This window comes from Antrostomus carolinensis, unplaced genomic scaffold, assembly GCF_000700745.2.
Source record: "Antrostomus carolinensis isolate BGI_N321 unplaced genomic scaffold, ASM70074v2 scaffold2784, whole genome shotgun sequence".
Taxonomy (NCBI): Eukaryota; Metazoa; Chordata; class Aves; order Caprimulgiformes; family Caprimulgidae; genus Antrostomus; species Antrostomus carolinensis.
In genome coordinates, this window is record NW_010312669.1 from 160,849 (window position 1) to 183,867 (window position 23,019).

Sequence of the window (23,019 nt, forward strand, 5' to 3'; positions counted from 1 at the left end):
GAAATTGGAGCTCTCTAGATTAGGTTCTGTTGTGGTGTAAACTGTTTTCCTTTTTGAAGCACTGATAACAGGTAAAATCTGTAGGCCAGACAGGAAATAGCCATCAGAAGGAAGTTTCTTTCTAAGGAAAAAGATTAATTTGACACCCAAACTTGTTGAATGGGACGTTGCAGGACCATTTGTTTTGAGAACAAAAAAAAACCCAATCAAAATGATCCTAGGGCAATTCTCAGAAATTTGAAACAAGTTAAAACACAAAGCACCAGGTTGCTACTAAACTCCCAAAATTGGAGAGTGACAGTGTAAAAACATATGGATGATACAGTGGTGTACTACTATAGCGGTGATAAAAGACAGACTTCTAAATGTAAGTCAGATTTCAGGTCATCGTTCAACCTCTCCTGCAACAACTTCTGTGATATCTTTGTGCCTAGATAATTCAGATGCCAGGGCTAGATATTTCAAAATGTACCTTTGTCCTGTCCTTACAGTGCTGCTTTGTGAACACCTTGACAGAGGAGGAGAAATCAGTATTTTTATTTAAGAGATGTATGTATGGAATTGCTTGGAACAATACTTCTTTCATGGCATGTAAATCAATTCAAACTTTTTAGCATCAGGATGTTTCAGCTATCTGAACTTTGTCCCAAGTCAGCTATTTTGAAAGTGTCTAAAAATATTTCTTAAAGGACCTCTTTTCCACTACTGTATGGTGTATTTTAGGATATAACTATTTGTACAAAGCATATATAAAAGTCTTTCAACTTAAGAATGCCTTACAATCTGAAAATACCCTCCTCAAAGTGTTGCTATCTCTGGAACAGAATGTGGTATCAGAGAGGGTCCTGGTCCCCTAGGACAGGCAGCGATACCTTACTAGACACAACAGTGTAGCTTCTGTGGCCAAGCAGAAAACTTTAAATGTTAAAGAATATAATGCTAGGAGGAAAAACTGCCCTATAAAATGTATTTGGTGCAATTATCTATAGCGTTATTGGTACAGTTACAGTAAATGTTTACACTGTGTTTCTTTACCTTGAATTTTGCACAGAGGGCCTGACCCAGCATTTACTTAGGGTTGAATGGGAATTGGATAAGGCATATTTATGTTTAAGATGATTTAAGCTTTTCACATCAGGGATTCTTTGCTTACATGTAATTCGGCAGTTCCTAGGACAGAGAATCCCCAAGCTTAATTAGGAGAACTGACTCTACATTTCTGTTTGAAGTAATGGTAGAAGAACTTTGACTTTCCTGCCTTTTAAATGCCAGTCATTTTTCATTTTAATGTAATTTTATATTGTTTTGGTTTTGATGTGAATGAAGTAAATCGTCAAGATTTAAAATTTCTTTTCAAATTTAAAAAAATATTTCCAAACATTTTATAACATTTCCAAAAATGCTGTAAAATAAGTTGTCCTATTAAATATTTCATGTAAAGAGTATTCTGACATTATAGTGCAGATCCATCAAATTCCAAAGTATGTTACTACTTTTACTCTGCATATGATTTTTTTAGTCCATTCAAGACCTTGTTCTAATGGAGAAAAAAACCCAAAGGTTTCTTTATAACTGAGTTATTACAGCAGAATGGATTTAGATACAAATGATACTGCTATGGTTTCTGTTAATTATCATTCTCAGAAATAGTTTTTGTGATTTTGAATACATAAGATTGAATCAAAATGGTAGTCAAAACTTCAGCTATGACTATAATTACATTTAACTATTCTACTACTAGGTCAGTTGGAATTGCCTCCATTTTTTAGGATTTCAGTTAAATGATCATTAACATATATTTCTAGTCTTCTCTCCGCCTTTTGCATGGACCTTTTATTGAGTAAAAGCCATTTCCAAGCCATAGGAGGTACCTCATAAACAATAAGGTAATAATAAAGGCCCAGAGGTACAGTGAGCAGGTACAGGTACAGTTGTGGGTGCAGCTGCTGCACTCACCTTCCCTGGTCCTGTTAGGCAATACCCATATTCTCTTCTTTCCTTTTACGTGACAATAAACAGGAACAATGTAAAAATGTTTACATGTACTGTGGGGGGGGAAAATCTGGATACTCCCAGCGTAGAGTTCAATAGAAAATAAGCAAGCTGTAAAGAGACCAAAATAGATCAGGTAGATGCAGTAGTAATTCTTGTTGTTTTCCCAGTCTTAAATTAAGCTAACATGAGATTTTTTTCTTTTGTATACGCTCTCATTTCTCTCATTAAGGTAGTATCTGAGTGCTTTCTAGGAATGAATTAAATGGCCTGACTAATGTGTCACACATGCTTCCCATCATGCTTTCCTCGTAAGGAGAATAGTAGATTTTTATTTAGAAATCTGGAGTTCCTTTTAAAAAATATATTCTTCTATGTGTTTATCACAAAGAAGGCAAGCTCAGAAGAAATGTATGCCTATTATTGAATGCTTTGGTGTTTCTTGTAAAAATATGGATAAAAAGAGTCCTAACAAAAGACTTTTTAAAGTTAGCATCCTGTATTTTATTTGTGGCAAGAAAGAGAAATGTTGCAGGTCCTAGTTTGCCTCTTTTTTATATTTTGTTTCAAATTACAGGCCTTTCAAACTAGTAGCTAGATAAATTTTCTTACATAAATCTAAGTTGTAGAAGAACTTTGAGTTAAAAACAAGAATTAATTACATTGGTACTATGAAATAATTTGACAAATATTTGTGATTTTTGTAGAGGAAATTACTACATTTTTGTTTGAGAAATAGTTGAGCCTATATTATGATTGTAATATTTTTAACAAACTGTCATGTGTAGAATGTATGTAGTCCAAGAGAGTTGTTTTTTTCTATTGATGTGTTCTTTAAGTAGAAGTTAAATAAGACACACATGCTTTTTCATAAAGACATATGTGATTTTTGAGCAATATAATTTCTTTATTTTGTACTTGTGCTTTCTTGTTTAATTCTACCTATTTAAATTTCTTCTCAAGCTGATACTTAGGATTTCATACTAAATATGAATCCTTATAAATCGGAAAGTTGTTGGTTATAGTTTTTCTCTCCTGTATATGCCATACATTATTTTTTTTTTTTTCTTAAACAGGATCCTGCTAGTGTTCTCCAAATTCAGTTTTGATTCGGGTATGATGAAGACTAAACCACTGAACTTTAGAGTCCAAAATATATCAGGTTCAGTGACGTTAATAGATAAATGTGGAGAAGTTTGCTGTATACCTTGTATACCTGATCTGGAGTTTTATACGAAATTTTCAAAACAAGGAGTGTTCATTTGATATATTTCACATCACTAAAATGCAGTTATGGGTGCTAAAAAAAATAATAGGCAAAATCTATCTTAATATTTCACCTTACTTTAAATGTGAATATCTGATATCAATACTTAGATTTAATTTGATTTTCATTTTGATTTTAATTACTCTTAAATATGTGTAGCTGTCTATTTGAGAATCAGTTTGGACTTGAAATTCTCCTCCCCCATCCTGTCTATACAGCTGGACAAAAAAGGGGAAGTTGACTGTCATACTTCCAAGCAGCACATTTTTAGAAGGTCAGAATGATTAAATTCATTCTTAGTAATGTAGTTTTTCTGTTCATGCTTTTTATTGACAGTCTTTGTTTCTTAAAGAACCTTCATTGCTTTTTTTTATTTAAACAAAAACATAGCAAAGAAACAGATGTGTCCCATATAAAATATGCAATAAATCTTGTCTCACAAATTCTTTGCTCTGAACTTTCTGACAGAAACTGTCAAATATCCACTTTAATTCTAGTATAAAATGTTCACTTTGTGTCATGGCGCCAACTACCATATGCTGGAATAAAGTCAGTAACCAGCAATAAAAAAAGGCAACATACGCACCTTTGAAACAGTACAAGCAATCAACAGTGAGAAAGGTCTGTATAAATCTATGGAGAATTAATCTCAGCTTTGCCATTATCCTGCTGTGCATTTACAATGAGACCTTGCTCCCGACCACCAGAAGTGGCTTACTTTGCAGGAGGAGTATATCCTAATGAGGGGAAAATGTATCAAAAACAAAGTGGCGGCTTTTAACCCCCCACCCCCATCCTTTGGATCACCTAGAAGAGCATGTCCTAGTGTGTTCAAACATGTGGGGCCACTACACATCACGCATTGCTGTACTTTAGCTGATCATGTGAAACCAATCTTGACTGAGCTCAATCAGCAGAAATTACTTTAGCATCATAAATCATTGTTATCATTCCACAGGAGGAGGCAGTACTATGGCTTTTCTCTCCTAAAAGTTTTCAGGCCACAAATTTTACAAGCTTTTATAAAATTAATTTAAATATATTCGTATAATTATTCATTCTTTACCCACTAGATTAGCTGTTAGTTCACCGTCAAATTAACTTTTTAAAATTTCCTTCTTATATTTTTGAGAAGACCTCCTCCTTCTCACTGGTTTTAATAATCATTCAAGTGTTTGAAAGTATTGCCCTTGGTATAAAAATGTGCTGATCCTTAAAGTTTTTACTTCTGCTTACAGCAGGAGATCAGAGTTACAGATAATCTGGATAGTTAGTTTTCCCAAACACAGAAGAGATTGGATTTAACCTTGTTCTGTTTGAAGAGATTAGAACTAATTTTTCAGTTCCATAAACTGTTTATATACATTTAGTCATCTCAAAGATTAATCTTGGAATTAGACCACACCATTATAAGAGTTGATTAAAAAGAAATTAGAAGATATTTCTATGGTGTTTAAGTACTAATAGGCTTTAAAAAGTATTTATTGTCCAGAACTACAAGTGTGGTAGACAGAGAGATTAATGGTTGATGGCATTTTAACACAATGCAGTTTCAAACAATTTAATTAGAATTAATTTAAAAATGCAATGCTAGTTCTTGCTTTGGAATTAATAACTCCAGAACACAGGAAAGCAAAACCAGTGTTAGTCCTAATTTTAATGAAAAAACTACTGGCTTGTGTAGAAGCTAACTGAAAAATAGCTTTATTTAAAATTCTACCCTCATAGAATACAATAGAAGCATCATACTAAGAAACATACATTTTAAGAAATATAAGACTCTATGAAAATAAATATAAATTTTTTTTTCTTCATAGTTAGTTCTAATGTTGTGGTAAAATGACCTTCAAGACATTTTCTGGCACACTTATAGACAGCATTATCACTTTTAAAAGAAAACCTAATTGCCTAGGTTTTTTATTACCTATGATAATAAACACTTTCTTGAATGTGTTGCTTGAGTGTGTTCTGCTGGTGTTGCGTGCCTCCATAGGTGTACAAATGTCTACAATTTGATATGATTTGGTAACATTAAAAATACTGAATCTCTTATAATTTCAACAGTATCTGTATGGTAAATGTTAATTAACTAGTCCTTGCTCAGAACCTAAGATACAGGTTGGTAACTAATATTCCTGATTACTTGTGAAAAACTTGTTTGTTAAGCAGCTTTCCAAGACTGCACAGAGACTCTTTGTACGGTAGAAACATTTGTACATTTTCATCATTGGATGTGGGTTTCTTAGTTAAAAACAATTTTTGTACCACTGCAAAGGAAAATAAACTTGCAAGAACTGTTTCAGGGAAGCATGATTAAGACCGCATGGCAGCAAGTGTTCTGAAGATTGTTTTGAAGGGATTTAAGATGTCTATACCAGTATTTAAACCATCTAAAAAAAAATTCCATAGCCAAATCCCATGTTAAAAATGTGACATTTTCTAATTTAGAGAAGAGGTAAAGGAAACAAGGCTTATGTGATCACACTGCCCATTGATTGTTCCCCTGCCAGTAATTTTTAATGCATTGGGCAATTCTGACCAAATGTGACAGTTAGAGATCCTAAGATATTAAGCTCCTGAAATCTCAATAAAAATATGTGGCTCAATAGCCAAGAGTGACCCTATTAGCCTTCCAGGGGGAGAAAGTCTGTATCATGAACTCAGCCCTTAATTAAACATTAATGAATCAATCTGGGAATGAACTCTAAAATACAGATCCACAGTAGGCCAAGTTTTATTGACTCCATTGCTCCCAGACCTTCTTGCTTCACTGATACTGTAGAAGAAAGATCTCTTGATGGGCATAGAAACATTTGTTTAGGGGAAGTTTTGCATTCTAAAATACTGGAATATAAAACTGTATTAGAATTACAATGTAATATTTACATATAATTTCCAGGCTGTCTGTTGAATTCTGTGAGATCATGAAGCCTGCCAATTAGAAGCTAGTAACTAGTTAAAGTTAATCGAGTAATACATATTAGAAAAATTAGTTACTAGGAATCTGTACATGGAACACCTAAGTTTTTTTACTATTTCTGAAATAAAAAATTTTTATAAGACAAAAAGTCTCCTGCATGAGAATGGTGGACTGTAGCCACATGAAATAATTTGCAGTCATATTAATTATGTATTTTTCCAATTTGAAATTGAACACAATGCAATAAAAATAAAATGGGAAATGTTTTACACTGTATGTATTCTGTTTATATATGAAGTCAATTCTTAAGTAATAAGAATTCTTTTGTATAGAACTAACTTTAAAGTAGTATTATTGCTGAAAAGATATGAGTTTTATTAAAAATAACTCAATATAATAATGTAGAAATAGCAGAAAATTCAGGGTTTTTGTATAGCTCTAGATAGCTAGATTTTTCTTGAGTATATCTCTTCCTAGAACAGGATACACACTTCCTCTGGATTTCTGAAACTTCATAATTTGCTAAAAACTTTTAAAGTTATTGAGAAAGCCTATTCAATAATTAGAATGTAAAATATAAATGAAATTACAAAAGTACAGACATTTTTGAAATGAAAAAAATAATTTTTACTGTACCTAATTTCTGAGAACTTTTATACCCTCTGTTGATATATGCTTTATTATAGGATGTGTTTTCAAAAGTAAAACATTTCTAAAATTTGTTTTAGTCTCTTATGAAATGTAAAACTTCATCTCAGTAGCATATGATACTAAAATAGAAATTGAATTTCCATCTCTTTAACGATTCCAAAACTTCAACGTCCATACTCTATACCATTATTATTCTTGGTAGTCAAGCCATGTGTTCAAAATGCAGTATATTCCAGTTTGATAATGAAAAAAAAGGGAAAATAGATATGATCCGTTTTCTGATTTTACATTCTCTTGCATTCATACATGTATTTTTATGAATAGTTATTTGTTTAAAAGATTCTATTAATTTCATTTCCATTCCTTTAAAATTCACATTTCAAGAAAGCAGACTCTGGTGGTGTCAGGTAATGAAATAGATTTTCATTATCCAAATTGTTCATTTGTAACATTTGCAAAGTATTCTATTCATAGACTTTTTGTGCAGGGCCCTGTCTTTTTCTAGACAGGAAGATAACACTCATAATAAAAAGGTTAAACAGCTGTTGATCATACTTATATGTATGTACTGTGTATGAATTGTTTGCCACATGCAGTTGCCTTTGCTATCATGAGCTAAACAATAAAACCTCATACTGCATTGAAAACTATAGATTGTTTAACATGAAAAATCAAGCAGCTGGACACCTTGGCTATAGTAAAAAAAAAAACTATAAACTTGATTTTTATGCTTAAAAACTGTCCAAATGATCCTACTGATCTAAATCTTAGGATTCACCTACAGTGATTTTTCTATATGACTGTGTGCTGCTGTACTGCATCTGGCTGGGATGGAGTTAATATTTTTCATAGCAGCTGGTATGGGGATGTGGTTTGAGTTTGTGACTAAAACAGTGTTGATAACACAGGAGTGTTTTGGCTGTTGCTGAGCAGCACTTGCACATTATCGAGGCTTTCTCTTTTTCTCACTCTGTCCCCCCAACAAGTGGGTCAGGGGTAGGCAAGAGCTGGAAGGGGACACAACCTGGACAGCTGACTCAGACTTGACCAAAGGGATATTCCACGCATGTTATGCCATGCTCAGCAATAAAAAAGGAGGGAAAGGGATTTTGGGAGAGGTAGTAATTGCTCCAGAAATGGCTGGGCATCAGTATACTTGTGGGAGGTGGTGAGTGATTGCCCTTGCATCACTTGTTTTTTTCTTCCCCTTTTCTGCACTTATTGAACTGTCTTTATCTTGCTTTTGCTCTTCCTATTCTTTCCCCCATCCCATTGCGAGGGAAGGGGGACAAGTGAGCCAGTAGCTGTGTGGTGCACAGCTACTGGCTGAGTCAACCCAACAGGACTCTAAAATAACAATCCTTAGGAAAGCACACTTTCATCAGATTGTTCATGACTGATAGTCCTTTGCAGCTCAAAGAACTAACATATGCTAGCAGATGTATCCCAGTGAAAATCTTGTCTTCTATGTTACTTGTAGTCCAGTAAGTCTTGAGTAAAGGATTTCTTAAAGATTAAGTCCATTCTGAAAGTTTCACAGTAACAGATCTATTGAAACCAAAACCAAAGGAGGCTAAATTCATCCTGCTGTTGATCCTGCTGTTCTTTGTACTACTGTAGTGTCTAGGAGTTTTTCTGGAGCATGTCCATAATTGTGTACAAAAACAGAGAACATCTATATTGCTTTTCATGATCCTCTCTGGTCTTTTTACCCACGTAGAAGGCCACCTTTGAGCTTTTTCTTCCACCCTGCATAATCTCTGATTAAACAGGACTTTTAGAAAAAGTTTCCCTTGTATGAAAATTGTAGTTGATGGAGATATATATGGTATACTTTTAGCCATAGAGTCTTCCAAGTTCAACATCTGATACCCAAATATATCAGCAACGGGTAATTTCTAAGAGATTTTGGATCTCTGTTATCAAATGGTGGTCTATTGTTGCTTGTTCTCCTTACTTAGTAATGTCATAGAATGTGATATTTGGCACTTTGGAAGAAGATAACCCAGCTGAACCTCTCTGGGGATATACTTTTCTTTCTCAACCCTTGATTAAGGAAGGGGCTAGTATGTTTCTAGGGCAGGTTTCATCTTTTGACTACCTTTCAGCATGGCCACTTAAGAGGCTTTAGTCTTGACTAATAAAGGAGGTGAGTTCTTGTGAGCCCAGAAATTGCCATAATAACTTTTTGTCACTGTTTTAACAGCCTCTGTCCAGGCTCTGTAAAGTTCAGAGATTAATGTCATTACGGGTTTTGTTGTTTGGTTGTTTTTTTTGGTTTTATTTTGTCTATGTCTTATCCTAGCTTCTGTATTAATCTTAACTGTGGTTGATTGGAAGGCATGAGTCAGAAAAGGCCTATTTCCTTCCTTGGGGCAAAAAAATCAAATACTTTGGTTTAGGGTGGGTTTTCCCCCCCACAGAAAAACCTATAATTTACCAATCTCTAAAAGTTCATGTAGCATACATTTTTGAACCACATGAACTCAGCCTTGCAATATAAAACTAGGAGTTCTGATGTCTCCACCCTAACTGCTAGTTCTCTGAGTGTTCTCATAATTTTGAAGATTGTCATTGCTCCAGAATGCTTAGAAAAGTTATAAGAAATTATGCATCAGATCTTTCAATTCTGAAAATAGTAAGATAAGGGGCAAGGGGGAGAGTTGTAATGGGTACAACTAGATCAGTAGACTTTTGTGAATTATCCTTCTTACACACTTTCATATATTTAAGGTCAGAGAGAAATACCAGAAAATTTATCCAGTCAGTCTCATGTAGTGTTAAAAATTCTTACTAGAGGGGCAGAAGTAACTGAGATTTTTTGTGCAGTTGTGTCTACCCATTTTTCTTTCCTTGTCCTCCCCTCTTTGAGCAAGTAGTTTCATCGTTCTGTGCTTGCCTCTGTTAGCTACTGACCTCCAACTTTCAGTCTGTGCCAGTATCCAATATTTTCTTTCCTTTTCTCTTTGAGGAATTATTTCATAGTAGCCTGATGTGTGAAGAAGTCTTGGTTCCGTTGTAACTGGAAGCTGCTCTGCGTATATTAGACCCATTAAAAGTAAATATTTTCTGGCAGTTTCTCATTCTCAGAGTAGCGTTTGGCATGCTGTTTCATCCTCAGCAAGCAGAATATGTAGAAGAAATAAGTTGGGGGTTTTTTTTACCATTTCACACTAGTACTGTTTCACTCTTAAAACTGTTACAAGATCATGACTTATCAAATGTGTTTCAGTAAATGGAAGTCACCAGAAATATCTCGGGTTCATAAGCCAAATTCATAAGATCATCATTCTTTTATTCTCTTATTCTTTGAGCTAGATACAGATAGCAAGATGAATAAGACAGTGGCTGATCTTCAGAGTCTATAGCTGTCTGTATTACGAAAGGCTATTCTTACAGCAAATTAGAACTGCATATTTTGTAAACACCTGCTTTCTTTTCAAAGCTCTTGTCTGTAGAAAGATACAGAGATTCTTAACTGATCCTAGTTTTCATATCTATATTCAAAGAAAATATATTGATTAAGATTGTCTGCTTGTCATAGGACAGGATCTGATACTTTATTCAGGATATGGACTTAAGCAAATCCAAACAACAGAGCATATTAAGAGCTTGCATTTGGATGTGAGATCAGACAGCAAACTTTGCATTTGACAGTTCCCTGTCATCTTCAAATCTGGTCAAACCTAATGACTCCAAGGCCAGACAGAAGCGTGTCTCCATACTAAATGCAGCTTATGGGAAGTCATTTTGAAGGACCTCTATGCAGTCTGTATACAGGTAATGTAGAACACCTATGGCTATGGAATAATGTGGTGCAGTAGGAATGGAACAGCAGATTGAAGTAGCAGAGGCTGAGGCCACCTGTGTTTACAGTAGAGGTTTAAGCTTTGAGTTAGATTTTACCTGAGGTGAACATTTCCACCTCATGTGCTTCAAAGCTGTCTGAAAGCTCAAGTATTATTTTGGTCCTTTTGTCCCTATTAAGTATTGGAGTGCATTCACTGTGGAGCTTCATGTTTCGTTTCATAGAATCATAGAATGGTTTGGGTTGAAAGGGACCTGTAAAGGTCATCTAGTCTAACCCCCTTGCATTCCTCCTCATGGAAATTAGTTTACAAGCTCCAAAACTTTCCATATTCAAACCAAATTAATGATCAATAAGTGGGGACAGTGAGGAAATTAGTTTCAAAAGCATTCTAATCAAAAAGCCAATGCCAGGTCATTGTATTTCAATGTTCACCACAGTCATGCTTTTCTCCAATAAAAGAAATAGAGAGTGATATCAGGAGTCCAAAACTAGCAAAACATGCTACTTGTAGTTAGGCTATAGAACACTTGCCACAGCAGTTTGTGGAAGCTAAAAAGCTTCTAAAAGCATAAGCAGAGAATGAGCAAGTTCTTGGGAGAGAATCCATTGTGAATTACATTGAAATGCAATCCAGTGCAGAAAGCATTTTGTATGAACTACAGAACCTCAGAGGCAGAGAGAACACTTGGGGAAACGATCTTGTGTTTGTCCTAGTCCTTAACTCTAACTGAGCACCTGCTTCAGTGACTGCCAAAGGCAAGATATTAGGCTAGATGAATCCCTGTGCCAATCTGATAGAGCTGTTATTATATTCTTAACTTAAGGAAGCTGAGGAAACTGAAATCAAGTATGTGGTCTAAGGATTAAATAATGACATGATCCCACTTCAGCAAAAAGGAGGTTCTATGTGAGCAAATGCGGTGTTGCCAGAGAAATAAAGAAGTTATTTCATTTATGTAATTCATTTTAATTGCCCTCAGTAATTCCACAAATTGAGATGAAGATTGATATCTTGACTGTGGGGCTTTGAGGACTCTGTTGAGGAAAATACGATGTTTCATGGAAACCTTTACTGACAGCATTGATAGTGTTAGTTATTGCAGGTTGTGGAGGGGTAGAAAAAGAGCAGGATATTACAAATTCTGCATGGAAGATTATTAAGAAATTGTATGGAAGATTAGAGAATAGCTCTTGTTTCTTCTCTTACGCATTACATTGTATTTATAACTCCTATTTACTTAAAATTGGTTACATAGAGTTGTTTGTTTTCTTAACAAGTCTCAACATCTGCATTTCAAATAAATGCTTTTAAATAGGTCCTTGGAAGACATGCTTATGGCTAAAAATATGGAAAATACTGTTTTTCCTTCCCCTTTTCCCTTATATTGGTACACAAACACACACACTGTTATATTAATGTAAACTTTGTGTGTTCCTTCCTAGAAGTCACAACTTTTTTCTACTTTCTATGACAAATTACAATTTCTTTCCTCTTGTCTTCCCTTATTCTGTTATTACAAGATTAAAAACCAGTAAGTCAGGTCTTACCACCTAACTGTAAATGTATAAGCATGTTGTCTTTTAGTTACTGTGTTCTTGTTCATGTGGAGGGACCTGAGGATATTTAATTTCTCTTGAAGCTGTGCATGTCACTGTGTTGGGAAATTTGGCGTGCTTAACAAATTTTCATCTCCTTAACAACCAGAAAGAAATCATTATTGGAATTATGAAATGTAAAATTTTATACACAGTTCAGCTTTTAACTATCTCTGCTTTTCTGCATGTAGTTAATTTCGTATCATGATGAACCATCAGAATTCCAACCTATGTTTTCTACTTTTAATGATATAAAATGAAAGAGCTGTGGAAGTAAGGAATTAAGTACAGTAGGTAAACTTCAGCTGAATTTCTCAGGAGCCTGAGAAGAACACAGTGAATCAGAGCTGCCCTGTTTCAATCGCAGCTGTCTGGCCACCAAGATTTGAGGTAGAGAATTTAATGGTGTAGAATTGTTTTCCTTGCAAAGGGCACACGACATTGTTTCTGGCTTTTGCCATACCGAAATAATCTGCATAAGCATCTCCAACGCACTTGCCCAGTATAGGTAAACTTATGAATTGAAATTAATTTGGTTTGTTAACAGCAAATGTTCTGAAGTAACCCAGTTTTAAAATTATCTCAACTATCTTAGTACAAGGCTTAGAGTGAGGCTACTCTGCGTCGGAAGCCTTAAAATTCAGGATCAGTTTCTCATTAGCCTTATCTGTAAACTCAAGTTTGTAACTATTCCAGCAGCCAATGCACTCCTATAGACTGAGTAGCAAAAAGATACAGTTCTTTTTCTTTGTATAAAGTGTCTAAAATATGTTTATATTAATATTTGCATTTACAGGATTATTCTAATGTGGAATAGGAATAACTTTTCCACGTTAGTATTGTTTTACATACGTGGTATTCTGCTGCAGCAGAATTGATCAACTTTTTGTGAAAAAACTAGTGCTTTTGCTTGATTATCCAGCTCAAGACATTTGCAAAAGTAGAGAATGCCCATCCTTTGAAAATTAAATCCTTTTAAGTAGTTCGTGTGAACATTCTGTAACAGAGGGGCTCAGATTCACTAACCATATTTCAAACTCTTGGCTGCTTCTTCAAAAAAATCATGTACATACCATACATTTAAAACTTAGTACATGTGTTTTCACTTTCCAGCTTCCTGAACAAAATGTGATAGCTATATGGAACAGTTGGCGTTAACTATGTTTGGTACCTGTTCAATTCCAATTGAACTTCCCATTATTTGTGCTGCAAAAACAGGTTTAAATTTGTAAGTTCTGGTCTGCAACAATAAAGAAACATACACAACTTAATGTTCTTTTTTTAAATCTGAAAGTCAAGTTTAATTATTTGCTTTTCATTCAGATTAATATCTACTACTATATATTATAGTATGGATTTTAAAAGACTTTTTAAATCCAATACACTTTATTGGTATATTAGAAGCATTCATTTAGGTAGAAGAAATAAATACAAATTGAAAATTAGCAAATGTTTAGCACTTTTATTGTATTTAGTGTACAACCTAACCAGTTTTGAACATAAGAGATGTTTAATCTGTGGGATATCTAAGACAGTAAGGCAGTAATTTATATCTTTGAAATGTTTTTCATTGGCAGCTAAAGAAGAACGTAAAAAAGAAGAGAGCAGTTTGGAAAATGCACAAAAATGGTAAGATTTTTCCTAGTGTTTTCTAACAGTTTATTTTGGTCAAAAGTATTATTGATCTTAGGAATTACATTAAACAGGAAAAAGGATCTGTACTTCAAAGTAATATGCTTTCTGAAAAATTCTTATGTAGTCTTCCAGGAAAAAGTTCAGTGGAGTTTTTAGCCAAATAGTGTACTGTGTTTCAGGTTTTAATTACTGACAACATTGAATTGAGTCAGAGTTTTACAGAATATTGTAATAACTGATTAGCTACTTAATGTAGTAAAAATATATTCCATCATCACTGAACACTTCCATCACTTAGGCTATTGAATGCAGTAAACTAAGAACCCAGTGAAACCCTAATGTCTTTATTGCCTGAATATCTGTGCCTTATTTAGGCCAAAGGAGGCACAGCAGGGGGAGAAGTGAGATAAATTGATTTATAGATAGATAGTAGAATATTTAGTAAGTTAGTATTTCTAATAAATATTCTTTACTAAGTTACAGTTTTGTGTGAGTGAAGGATCTGCCTTTAAACTTGTTTTTGTTAGCTGTGGAACTGCTATAAGTCAACTGGGGTAAATTAATTTTTAACTTCTTACCAATATTTTTTCTTCATGGTCATTAAAGGCAGATCTGTGGTAATTTGGATTTTTATGTTACTTTTCTCAGCCCAGAGTCACTCCACCTAACTGAAACACCTAGGCTGGTCTTTCTTGACAGTCAGGAAAAGAGAGATCAGCACCTCCCAAACATGGTTCAGGTCTTAGGTGAACTGTTTCCATTTGCTTGCAGAAGGTGCCTAAATTGGCTGAACTATTGGCTGACATCAGCTGGGGCTTTACTTCTTAATTTCAGTTGTCAAGGGTGGCTGGCTGGCTTCTTTCCTTTCTGCCTAGCTACAAACCTACCTTACGTGGCACAGGCTCTGTCATATTCCACATGCTCGGTAGCCTCTCTGGAGCAGAGGGGACTCTCCAGGGTATGGAGGTACACTTTGCAGTTGACTTAAGGAATTAGTTGTTGGATACAGAGTTTGGGTTTTTAAATTGCTAACTAAACATTGTGTTTTAAATTACTGCTAAAAAAACCTGTTACTTTTAAAGTCAGAAAGTAGCCAAGGAAGCTCGGTTAAGCTGGGTGAAAGCAAAGCAGTGCTACTGGGGGAAGGGTTGAAGATGAAAAATGACCAGCGAGTGAGGAGTAAGTGTCAGGATGAAGGCAGAGTGAGCGAAAGTGTGCAGGAATTCAGAATCCCAGAGCATGCAGACACAACTCTATCAGCTACAGCTGGGATGGAGAAGGGTTCCCTTAGGAAAAAGAGAGCGTGATTTTACTGGGGCTGCTGTTACCTGAAGCAAATCTGAGAAGAGTTTCTGGTCATGCTGTTCCTGACTCAGCTATCCTAGTCAAGGGGTACCAACAGCTGAGGAGTATCTGGCCCAAGTGAATAAAATGGAAATTGCATTGCCCAGTAGACATGAATTCTTTTAACCATTTGATTATGACTAAAGTATTTTAGTATTTTTAGGGTTTGAAATCCCAGGTTTACATGGCTATTTCAAGCTGTATTTGTTTTTTTTCTTTATTTATTTTCTCCTTGTAGTGTCACTACAGGACCCTTCAACTCTGAATATTATGAGCTTATTCATACTAATTTCATTATGATTTCTTTACCATGGATCACCAATTAACTTCAAATATAGTTACATGTTTCATACAAAACTGATGTAAGAATTTTCAAAGGTTAAGGTTATCATATATCAGGATTTTAAAAACCTTTATATTAATAGCTTACCTTGAGCATTATGTGATATTCTTCACCATGTCCTAGAAGCTATAGCCATCTTTATAGTATCATAAAAAACAGAGCACATGGCTCGTGTGGCTAAAATCTAAGCTGCTTTACTTTATGAAGCAGCTGGAGTATACGTCTCTTTATTTTGGGAGGTAACTTCTGTATTTTTTGGTAGTTACTTAATATTCTTCAAGCCTAGCTAAAAGCTTGAATCTTAACCTAAGGCAAAAAAACCTGACCCTAACCTTGGCAATTCTGTATTAAAACATGCAATGTGGACCAAGCAAGTATAGGTTAAGAAAGAAATATTTGATGAAGCTGCATCTGTTGCTCAGTTAACATCTGTTGAATATTTGGGGACTCCTTGCAGGTCCTTAAAGTACCTCTTATTTATTTTATTTTCAAGATATACACTTCCTGGGTTCTAGATTTAGGACCTATTGGCAACTGTAAAGAAGAATGAAACTTTCTTTTGCTTAAATAAAATCAGTATTTCAATAAAAATTAGTTCTTTTGAAATACATTATTACCTTTCTTTTTAAATTATAGCATTATTTTTAATAAGTATCACCAAATGTTTTGGGATTGTTGCTTCTACTTTGCAGAGAAAACTGATTCAACCTTTACAAAAGTGAACATACTTTTGTTTTGTTTAGATAAGTCTCCATGTATATAGTGAATCATTCTGTGAATCATCTATGCAAAGCAATATCATGAAGGTTAAAAGTGCACAAGCAGTTAAAAATGCTATTGGAAATATAATCTACAATAAAAGACTACTTTGAAAATGTTCAACTGTACAACAATTCAGTAGCCACATTATAAAATAAAAAGTTAAAATATTGGCAATGTATTTTCATAAAATTAATTATCTGCTTATTAACACATGTGGAAGGAGATTATTTATTTTCAGTAAAAACTTTGCAGACTGACTATTGGCAAGGTCTGTGGCTTTTTTGTTGTTACTCCCATTCTCTCTACATACTTGGAGGTTATTTTTAACCAAGCCTGGAGATTTTTTCCTGACTTGTCATGTGACTTTTCCATAGTCTTTCAATAAGGATAAATGGGAGAATAATATCCTCATGGAGTGTTGCAGAATAAAATTAAAGAAAGAGATATAATATAGCATTTCCTGAAATGTAAGAAGTTAAATTTTTCTCATTAAAACTGAATGCTCATGATTCGTCTGTGTGACATATCTCTGTGATGGCTCACGTGTCTGTAAGTCATCCTCCTGGGAATGAGGTAGGTGTTGGAAGGTTAGTAATACTCACCATGAATTGCTGATATGATTTCCAAGGCTGAGGGGAAGTTACGGTAATTACCAGCCTTGACTACTGAATCAGGAACCAGCCCTCAGAGAAACTGTTTCCCCAGTGGGCTTATGTGTTGACAGGATTTTTTTTTTTCCACCCCCCCCTCCCTTGTAGCTTTGAAGAAACAGTGGGATACTTTGGGTTAAAGCCAAAGCCTGGTGAGAAGGAGATCACGCCAAACTACGTTTTCACGGTGTGGTACGAATTCTGCAGTGACTTCAAGACCATTTGGAAACGAGAGAGCAAAAGCATTTCCAAGGAACGGTAAGGTTCTAATAAAGTCATTAATACCATTTGAGATGTCTGGGAAACTGTTCCTTCTCAAACCCAACAAATTATACTCCTATATTTCACAGGCGTCATTGTTTTCTTTCAGATCTAATGGACATCAAGGAAAGATTATTCCCTCAGGGTGCGTAGGAAAATTCACCAAAGGCATGCTGTCCCCACAAAAAGATAAACACATATAATCTGATAAATTACACTTTTGTAACCCCTTCCAATTACTAGCTAGTAAAATGAAAGGGGAGCTGTGCTAATTTGTAACAGATTGCTTCTCTGTGCATTTTCATGTTGAACTAGCCTAAATGAGGCGATATTGCTGTCGCAGACAGTACAGACAAATAAAAGTGAATGCTTTTCCAGTTAATATACTGCACTTGCATCAAAGGGAAGCCCCAGAGATTCAGGCCACACTTAGCACAGTGTCGAAGCCCCACACTGAATTTACAGCACTACTTCTGACTTTTGGTGTCCTGCTGAGGACATCAAACTACTTGCCGCTAGATCTCACCACAGTCTCCTGATTTTATTAGTTAGAGTAAAAAAAAAAAACAAACCAAACCAAACCAAACCAAACCAAAAAATCTTTTGTTTCAATTATTTGCTTGATTTTCTTAAAGAAGCTTAAAATCTTTTACAAAGAAAAAACAATTCCACCACAAGCACACCATGCTTACCATATCTCATTTCTCATTTGAAAAGACCTGGAGTGGTAATGTGGTCGTGCTTTGGAAAAGAATGGATTAATCACTTTCAGCATTTAATATAAATCCAGGTGCTTATTCCAAGTTGACACAGATTTAGAGAAAAACATCTTAAAAAGTATCAGCAAAAGTAGTAAACCCACTTACACTTACATTTTCCGTTTTACTCCACATCAGTGGGGCTTGATGTAGGAGCAGAGTTTTAAAGGCCAAGATGTAGAAATTATAAATTCACAATTATCAATCTTATCAACATCATTTTACAGATATTGCAGGTTTTAAACACTTGAAGGTTGTTGCTTGTTGTATCATCTATGTTATTAGATTGATTTTAGAAGCTGACAACTACGAACATTTACAAAGGATCTTTATTTCCTTGTGTCTAGATCAATATGCAGATTTGTTTTACACATTAAAAATGGTGTAAAATAAACAGTCACTAGCAGATTGCTATAATCATAAGAATAATCTCAGGGATGTATTTGCTGCTGATTAATAACCTTTTTTTGTTCCAAAAGCAGTTAGGACAAATGCAAATTAACTCTCCAAGGGAAAAATAAGCCCTAGACCATACATTCATTCCGTTTTATGTAATTAGCACCTTGTTGATGGCATACAATGATCCCTTCAAAGAAATTGATTTAATGCCTTGTAAACGTTTTAACACTACATAACTTCTTAAACTTTCTTAATACAATATTAAAGAAATCTTTATTTGTAAGTAAACTTATATTCTTTTTTTTTCATATATTCTGTGTTTTCCTTCTGGGGTGAGATGAGGATTAATTATATAAATTAATTATATAATAAAATGTACAAATAAAAATATGGCACAAATATTTCATCAGTTCCTTTGATGGATACCTTCCTATTCATAAATGTAAAGCAATGCCAGTAGAATGCAGAGCACCAGTTATTGTAATACTTCAAAGTGCTGACACTTTCTGGATTATATAGACTGTTTTTTCAGAGTTCACATCAAATTATTTTTACAGAGTTTCATTAATCTTAAAAGGACAATTGATTGTGCTTTACATTCCAAATCTGGGTGATTCATCAAGACAATGAGCTGCTGAAATGAGGAGCCTTGTGTAATAAGTAAATTAGAATGATAGAACTGTTTTCATCATCCTGATTTTGTAATGTGCTACTGAAAGGAAGAACCTAATGAAATCAGTAGATTAGAATGGTGGAAAAACTATTTTCATCACCTGAAAATGTCCTGTAAAGTCATGACCATTTAAGGGTTCTGTTTTACGATGTATGAGACTAACAGTGGATGAGCTGCTGTCCAAGAAATTTTGAAGGCAATCTAAGAGTCATTGTGCACACTGGTAACTAAAAACCTTAGTATGACAGGAATGGACAGCTGTCTTCCTTAACTGACTAATTAATTGGATGCACTATTTGTTTTGCATTTTTAAAGACTGTAGTTTAATTAAAAAAAAAAATCTTTTGTTTTGAAGGAAATTTTAAAGGGGAAGAATTGGCGGTATAAATCAATATTTTCAACCTTGGTTTCTGAAACTGAGGCACTGATATCATTACACATTTACAATTGGATTACCCTTGAAATTTCAGGAGGAGCTGCAGAAACTCAGTGTAAAATGTGTCTGAATTAGTTACTCACATAGATACCTAAAAATGGATTTCATTATTTATATTTATGTAGAAATGTCAATAGTGGATTATAATTTGTCTCTCAAGAAATATGGCTCAGAATTTTCAAAATTTAATTATAATATGCAGAATTATCATTATGCAAAGGTGTAATTAAAAAATTATTAGCTTACAATTAATAGTAATAAAAATAGGTCAAAAGATCTGGTTCCAAAATTAACATTTTATACTCAAAACTAAGTACTTTGGGTTGTATAACAGACAACTTTAAAATCTTTGAATTTCAGGAAAAAGAGTACTGCTTTGAACTAAATGACAGCCTCAGCTGTGAGAGCCTGTTTTGTCTAAAAACTGCTTGGCTCCCAAATGTAACACAACTGTAGAAATCTAATTAGATTTCTATGAGACTTTTTCTTAAAGTAAAGGAAACACTTTAACTGAGCTGCACTGCATTTAACCTACCGTGAAAATAAATTAGCTGCCTGCAAAATATAGTTGAATCATTGTCTCTTTCCTGGACAAAATTTGCACACCATTTAGGAATGCAAGGCAGAATTACAGATCGATAACAAACATAGATTGATATGATATGATGATATGATATATAAATGTCTACAGATAAAACAAATACAATTATCAAAACTGAATTCCTGTTAGGAATATGATGACAATTTTATTTCAGACATAGCATTTGCTTCAATACCAAAATGAAACTACAGTACAATAAAATTTGCTTTGACGATCACCTCTTCGTCCCTGACAAACAGCTTAATGTAAAAGCACCATAACAGTCACCAAATACTGGAGACTTTTGTTTTGTTGGGGTTTTTTATTTGTTTTGCATCAAAGCCCAGTTTGGTTGTTGACAACTTCACAATTTAATTTATAAAATTTTGAGATTATAACTGTAGACTAAAACAAAGGTTTGTGGTTTTTTGACAGCAAGGCACTTATACCATGGTAGATTGCATGTAGTTCCACTCTCACTCCCTTTTATTTAGACTACTAATTTTATTTGCCGTCTGTGACACGTCTATGAATACAAAATCAAAACAAATATGTATTTATAGCAACTTAAATACATCATATATATATATATATATGAATGTCTATCTATAATTCTATTAAAGCATTTGAGATCTGTTAAAGTATATTTTAAGAGGATATCCTAGCCAAGTCTGAATATAAGGAAAAAGTACAAATACAGAAAAAATACTAATAGTTTGCAGTGAGTAGTTTCATCACAAACTGTGATTGTATGTTTTGTAAAAGAAATGAGACACGGATTACCATTATGTATTTATGGGTGTTACCCTTTAAAAATTAAATAATCAGCTATAAAATGAATTATTGCTGTTAATTTGACCCACTACTTACACTGCAAAGGTAAGGTTTACTACAATAGTTGCCATACTGGATTAAGCCATCTCTTTCAGGTTGAACATACGTACAAAGGTCAGAATTCAGACAAGAAAAGGGACTGAAGTTTGTCTCAATAGCTGAAGAAGACATAGTCATTATTTAACGAACACAATTATATACTTAATCTTAAAAATAGGGAAAAAAATCCTATTTTTTAATTATACCTTTTATAAAAGGTCCTTTTTTTAATACTTTCTTGTTCTTGAATGTTATCTCTAGCACGGAACATTGATAATCTCAGCTTAATCTTGTGAAAAAAGACACAAAGACACAAAGGCAATAACAAGTTTGAAAAGCCGAAGCTCTGACTGTAGCAGTGTAGGTGGCTAATGGTGAAAATGAAAATGTCCTAACAGTACCCAATTAATTTTTGTTTATTACAGTAAATTAGAGCTGACTGTAGCTTTCTACCCAGTTCTTCCATTTATTAAATACAGAATGAATTATATTCATTGCCCTCTATTTCTGCACAGGAAAAGCGTACTGGGAAGTCTGCTTGTAACACCATATGATCATAAGAGATAACATGTAAATTGCAAAATCTCTTAGCAGTGCTGGCCAGTACAATATCTAATATTTTTAACCGTTGATTAAGTTAGTTATGAGACTTCCTTATGCCTAACAAATGACTGAAATTTGTCAGAAACACTTGCCACAGAGGATTATATTTTCATTTTCAGTATCACAGTGAGCAAGGAGGAGAAATAAACTTTGGTTCAATACATTATATCTGTTTCAGAAGAACAGATTTATTTTATAGTTTGATTTTTAAAGTGAATTTCTCTTTCATCTATTGTATGTCATATACATGTTACCTAAGACAATGAAGAAAAAAAAAACAGTGAGAGTTTAGATTTGTAGCCATTTTGAGCCTTAGTCAGATACTCCAAAATAGGGCATCATCCAGGTGTCATACAATCTGTATATGTCATAAAAGCCAAAGGTGAGTGTAACAGATGTTATTTCATTTGATATTAAACCAATGGTCTAATAAGGCAAATTGACATCACAACATAAATGAGTTTTAAGTAAATATTTGCAATATGGTCATTAGTATTATTACGTGATTTTACGGATTTATGCTGGGGGTTCCTTGTATGAGTAGTTGCAGCATCAGGAAAAAGCAACATATTTGTGAGAAAATTTGATCAATGAGCCCTACAACATTACCAGGCTGGAGGCTAATGGTTCGTTGTCACGTAAAAGCTTTTGGAGTGAGTTTAAGCTAATTGTGATTGAGTGAAGAGAAGGTGACATTCTACACATCTACATTCCACATGCATTTTGAGTAGATTTTGGGTGCCAGTTTGTCCACTACCTATAACAGAACCATGGGGTTGAAGTAGCTGATACATGAATTAGTGAAGAGTTGTACCAGATTGTTTAACAATGCGAACAGAGAAAAAAGGGAGGATTTTTACATGGTTCTGAGGTTAAGGTGTAGCTATGGGGCAAATTGAGGAGATAATTGCAAATTACAGGCCTGTGCTGCAAAACAGAAAAGGCTGTTTCCCATAGAGCATACAACAGATCTGGCAAAGTGCTGTGTCAAGGCTCTTGCTCTTGGAAAGAAAAACAGTGTTTCGTTTTAGGTGTTAGGAAAGCACTATACAACAAAACAGAGAACATTGCTGAATCATTATATGAATCTACAGTTATCCATATGTATTCTTCTCCAGAAGGATGTGGTAGAGCTAGAAGAGGTAAGAATAAGACCAGGTCAGAACAGAACAGCTTCTGCATAAGGAACTATTTAAATAAAGGGAAATTCCTTGGCTTGGGAAAGACCCTATTGAAAGGGATACGATAGGGATCTGTACAAACATAGAATCATAATGGTTGGAAAAGACCTTTAAGATCAACGAGTCCAACCATTAACCTATCACTGCCAAGCCCACCACTAAACCATGTCGCTAGGCAGCTCATCTACCTGTCTTTTAAATACTGCCAGGGATGGTGACTCCACCACTTCCCTGGGCAGCCTGTTCCAATGTTTGACCACCCTTTCTGTGAAGAAATTTTTCCT

At 34.4% G+C, this 23,019-nt stretch overlaps 1 protein-coding gene across 1 annotated transcript in view; it reads left to right on the forward strand.

Moving 5' to 3' along the window:
• Window positions 1-23,019, forward strand: part of FMN1 (formin 1) — a 143,809-nt gene that overhangs the window by 112,512 nt on the left and 8,278 nt on the right. Inside the window, exons 14-15 of the mRNA XM_010167059.2 lie at window positions 13,815-13,866; window positions 17,080-17,229. Of these exons, the coding sequence (XP_010165361.1) occupies window positions 13,815-13,866; window positions 17,080-17,229 (202 nt within the window). The remainder of the gene's footprint in view (window positions 1-13,814; window positions 13,867-17,079; window positions 17,230-23,019) is intronic.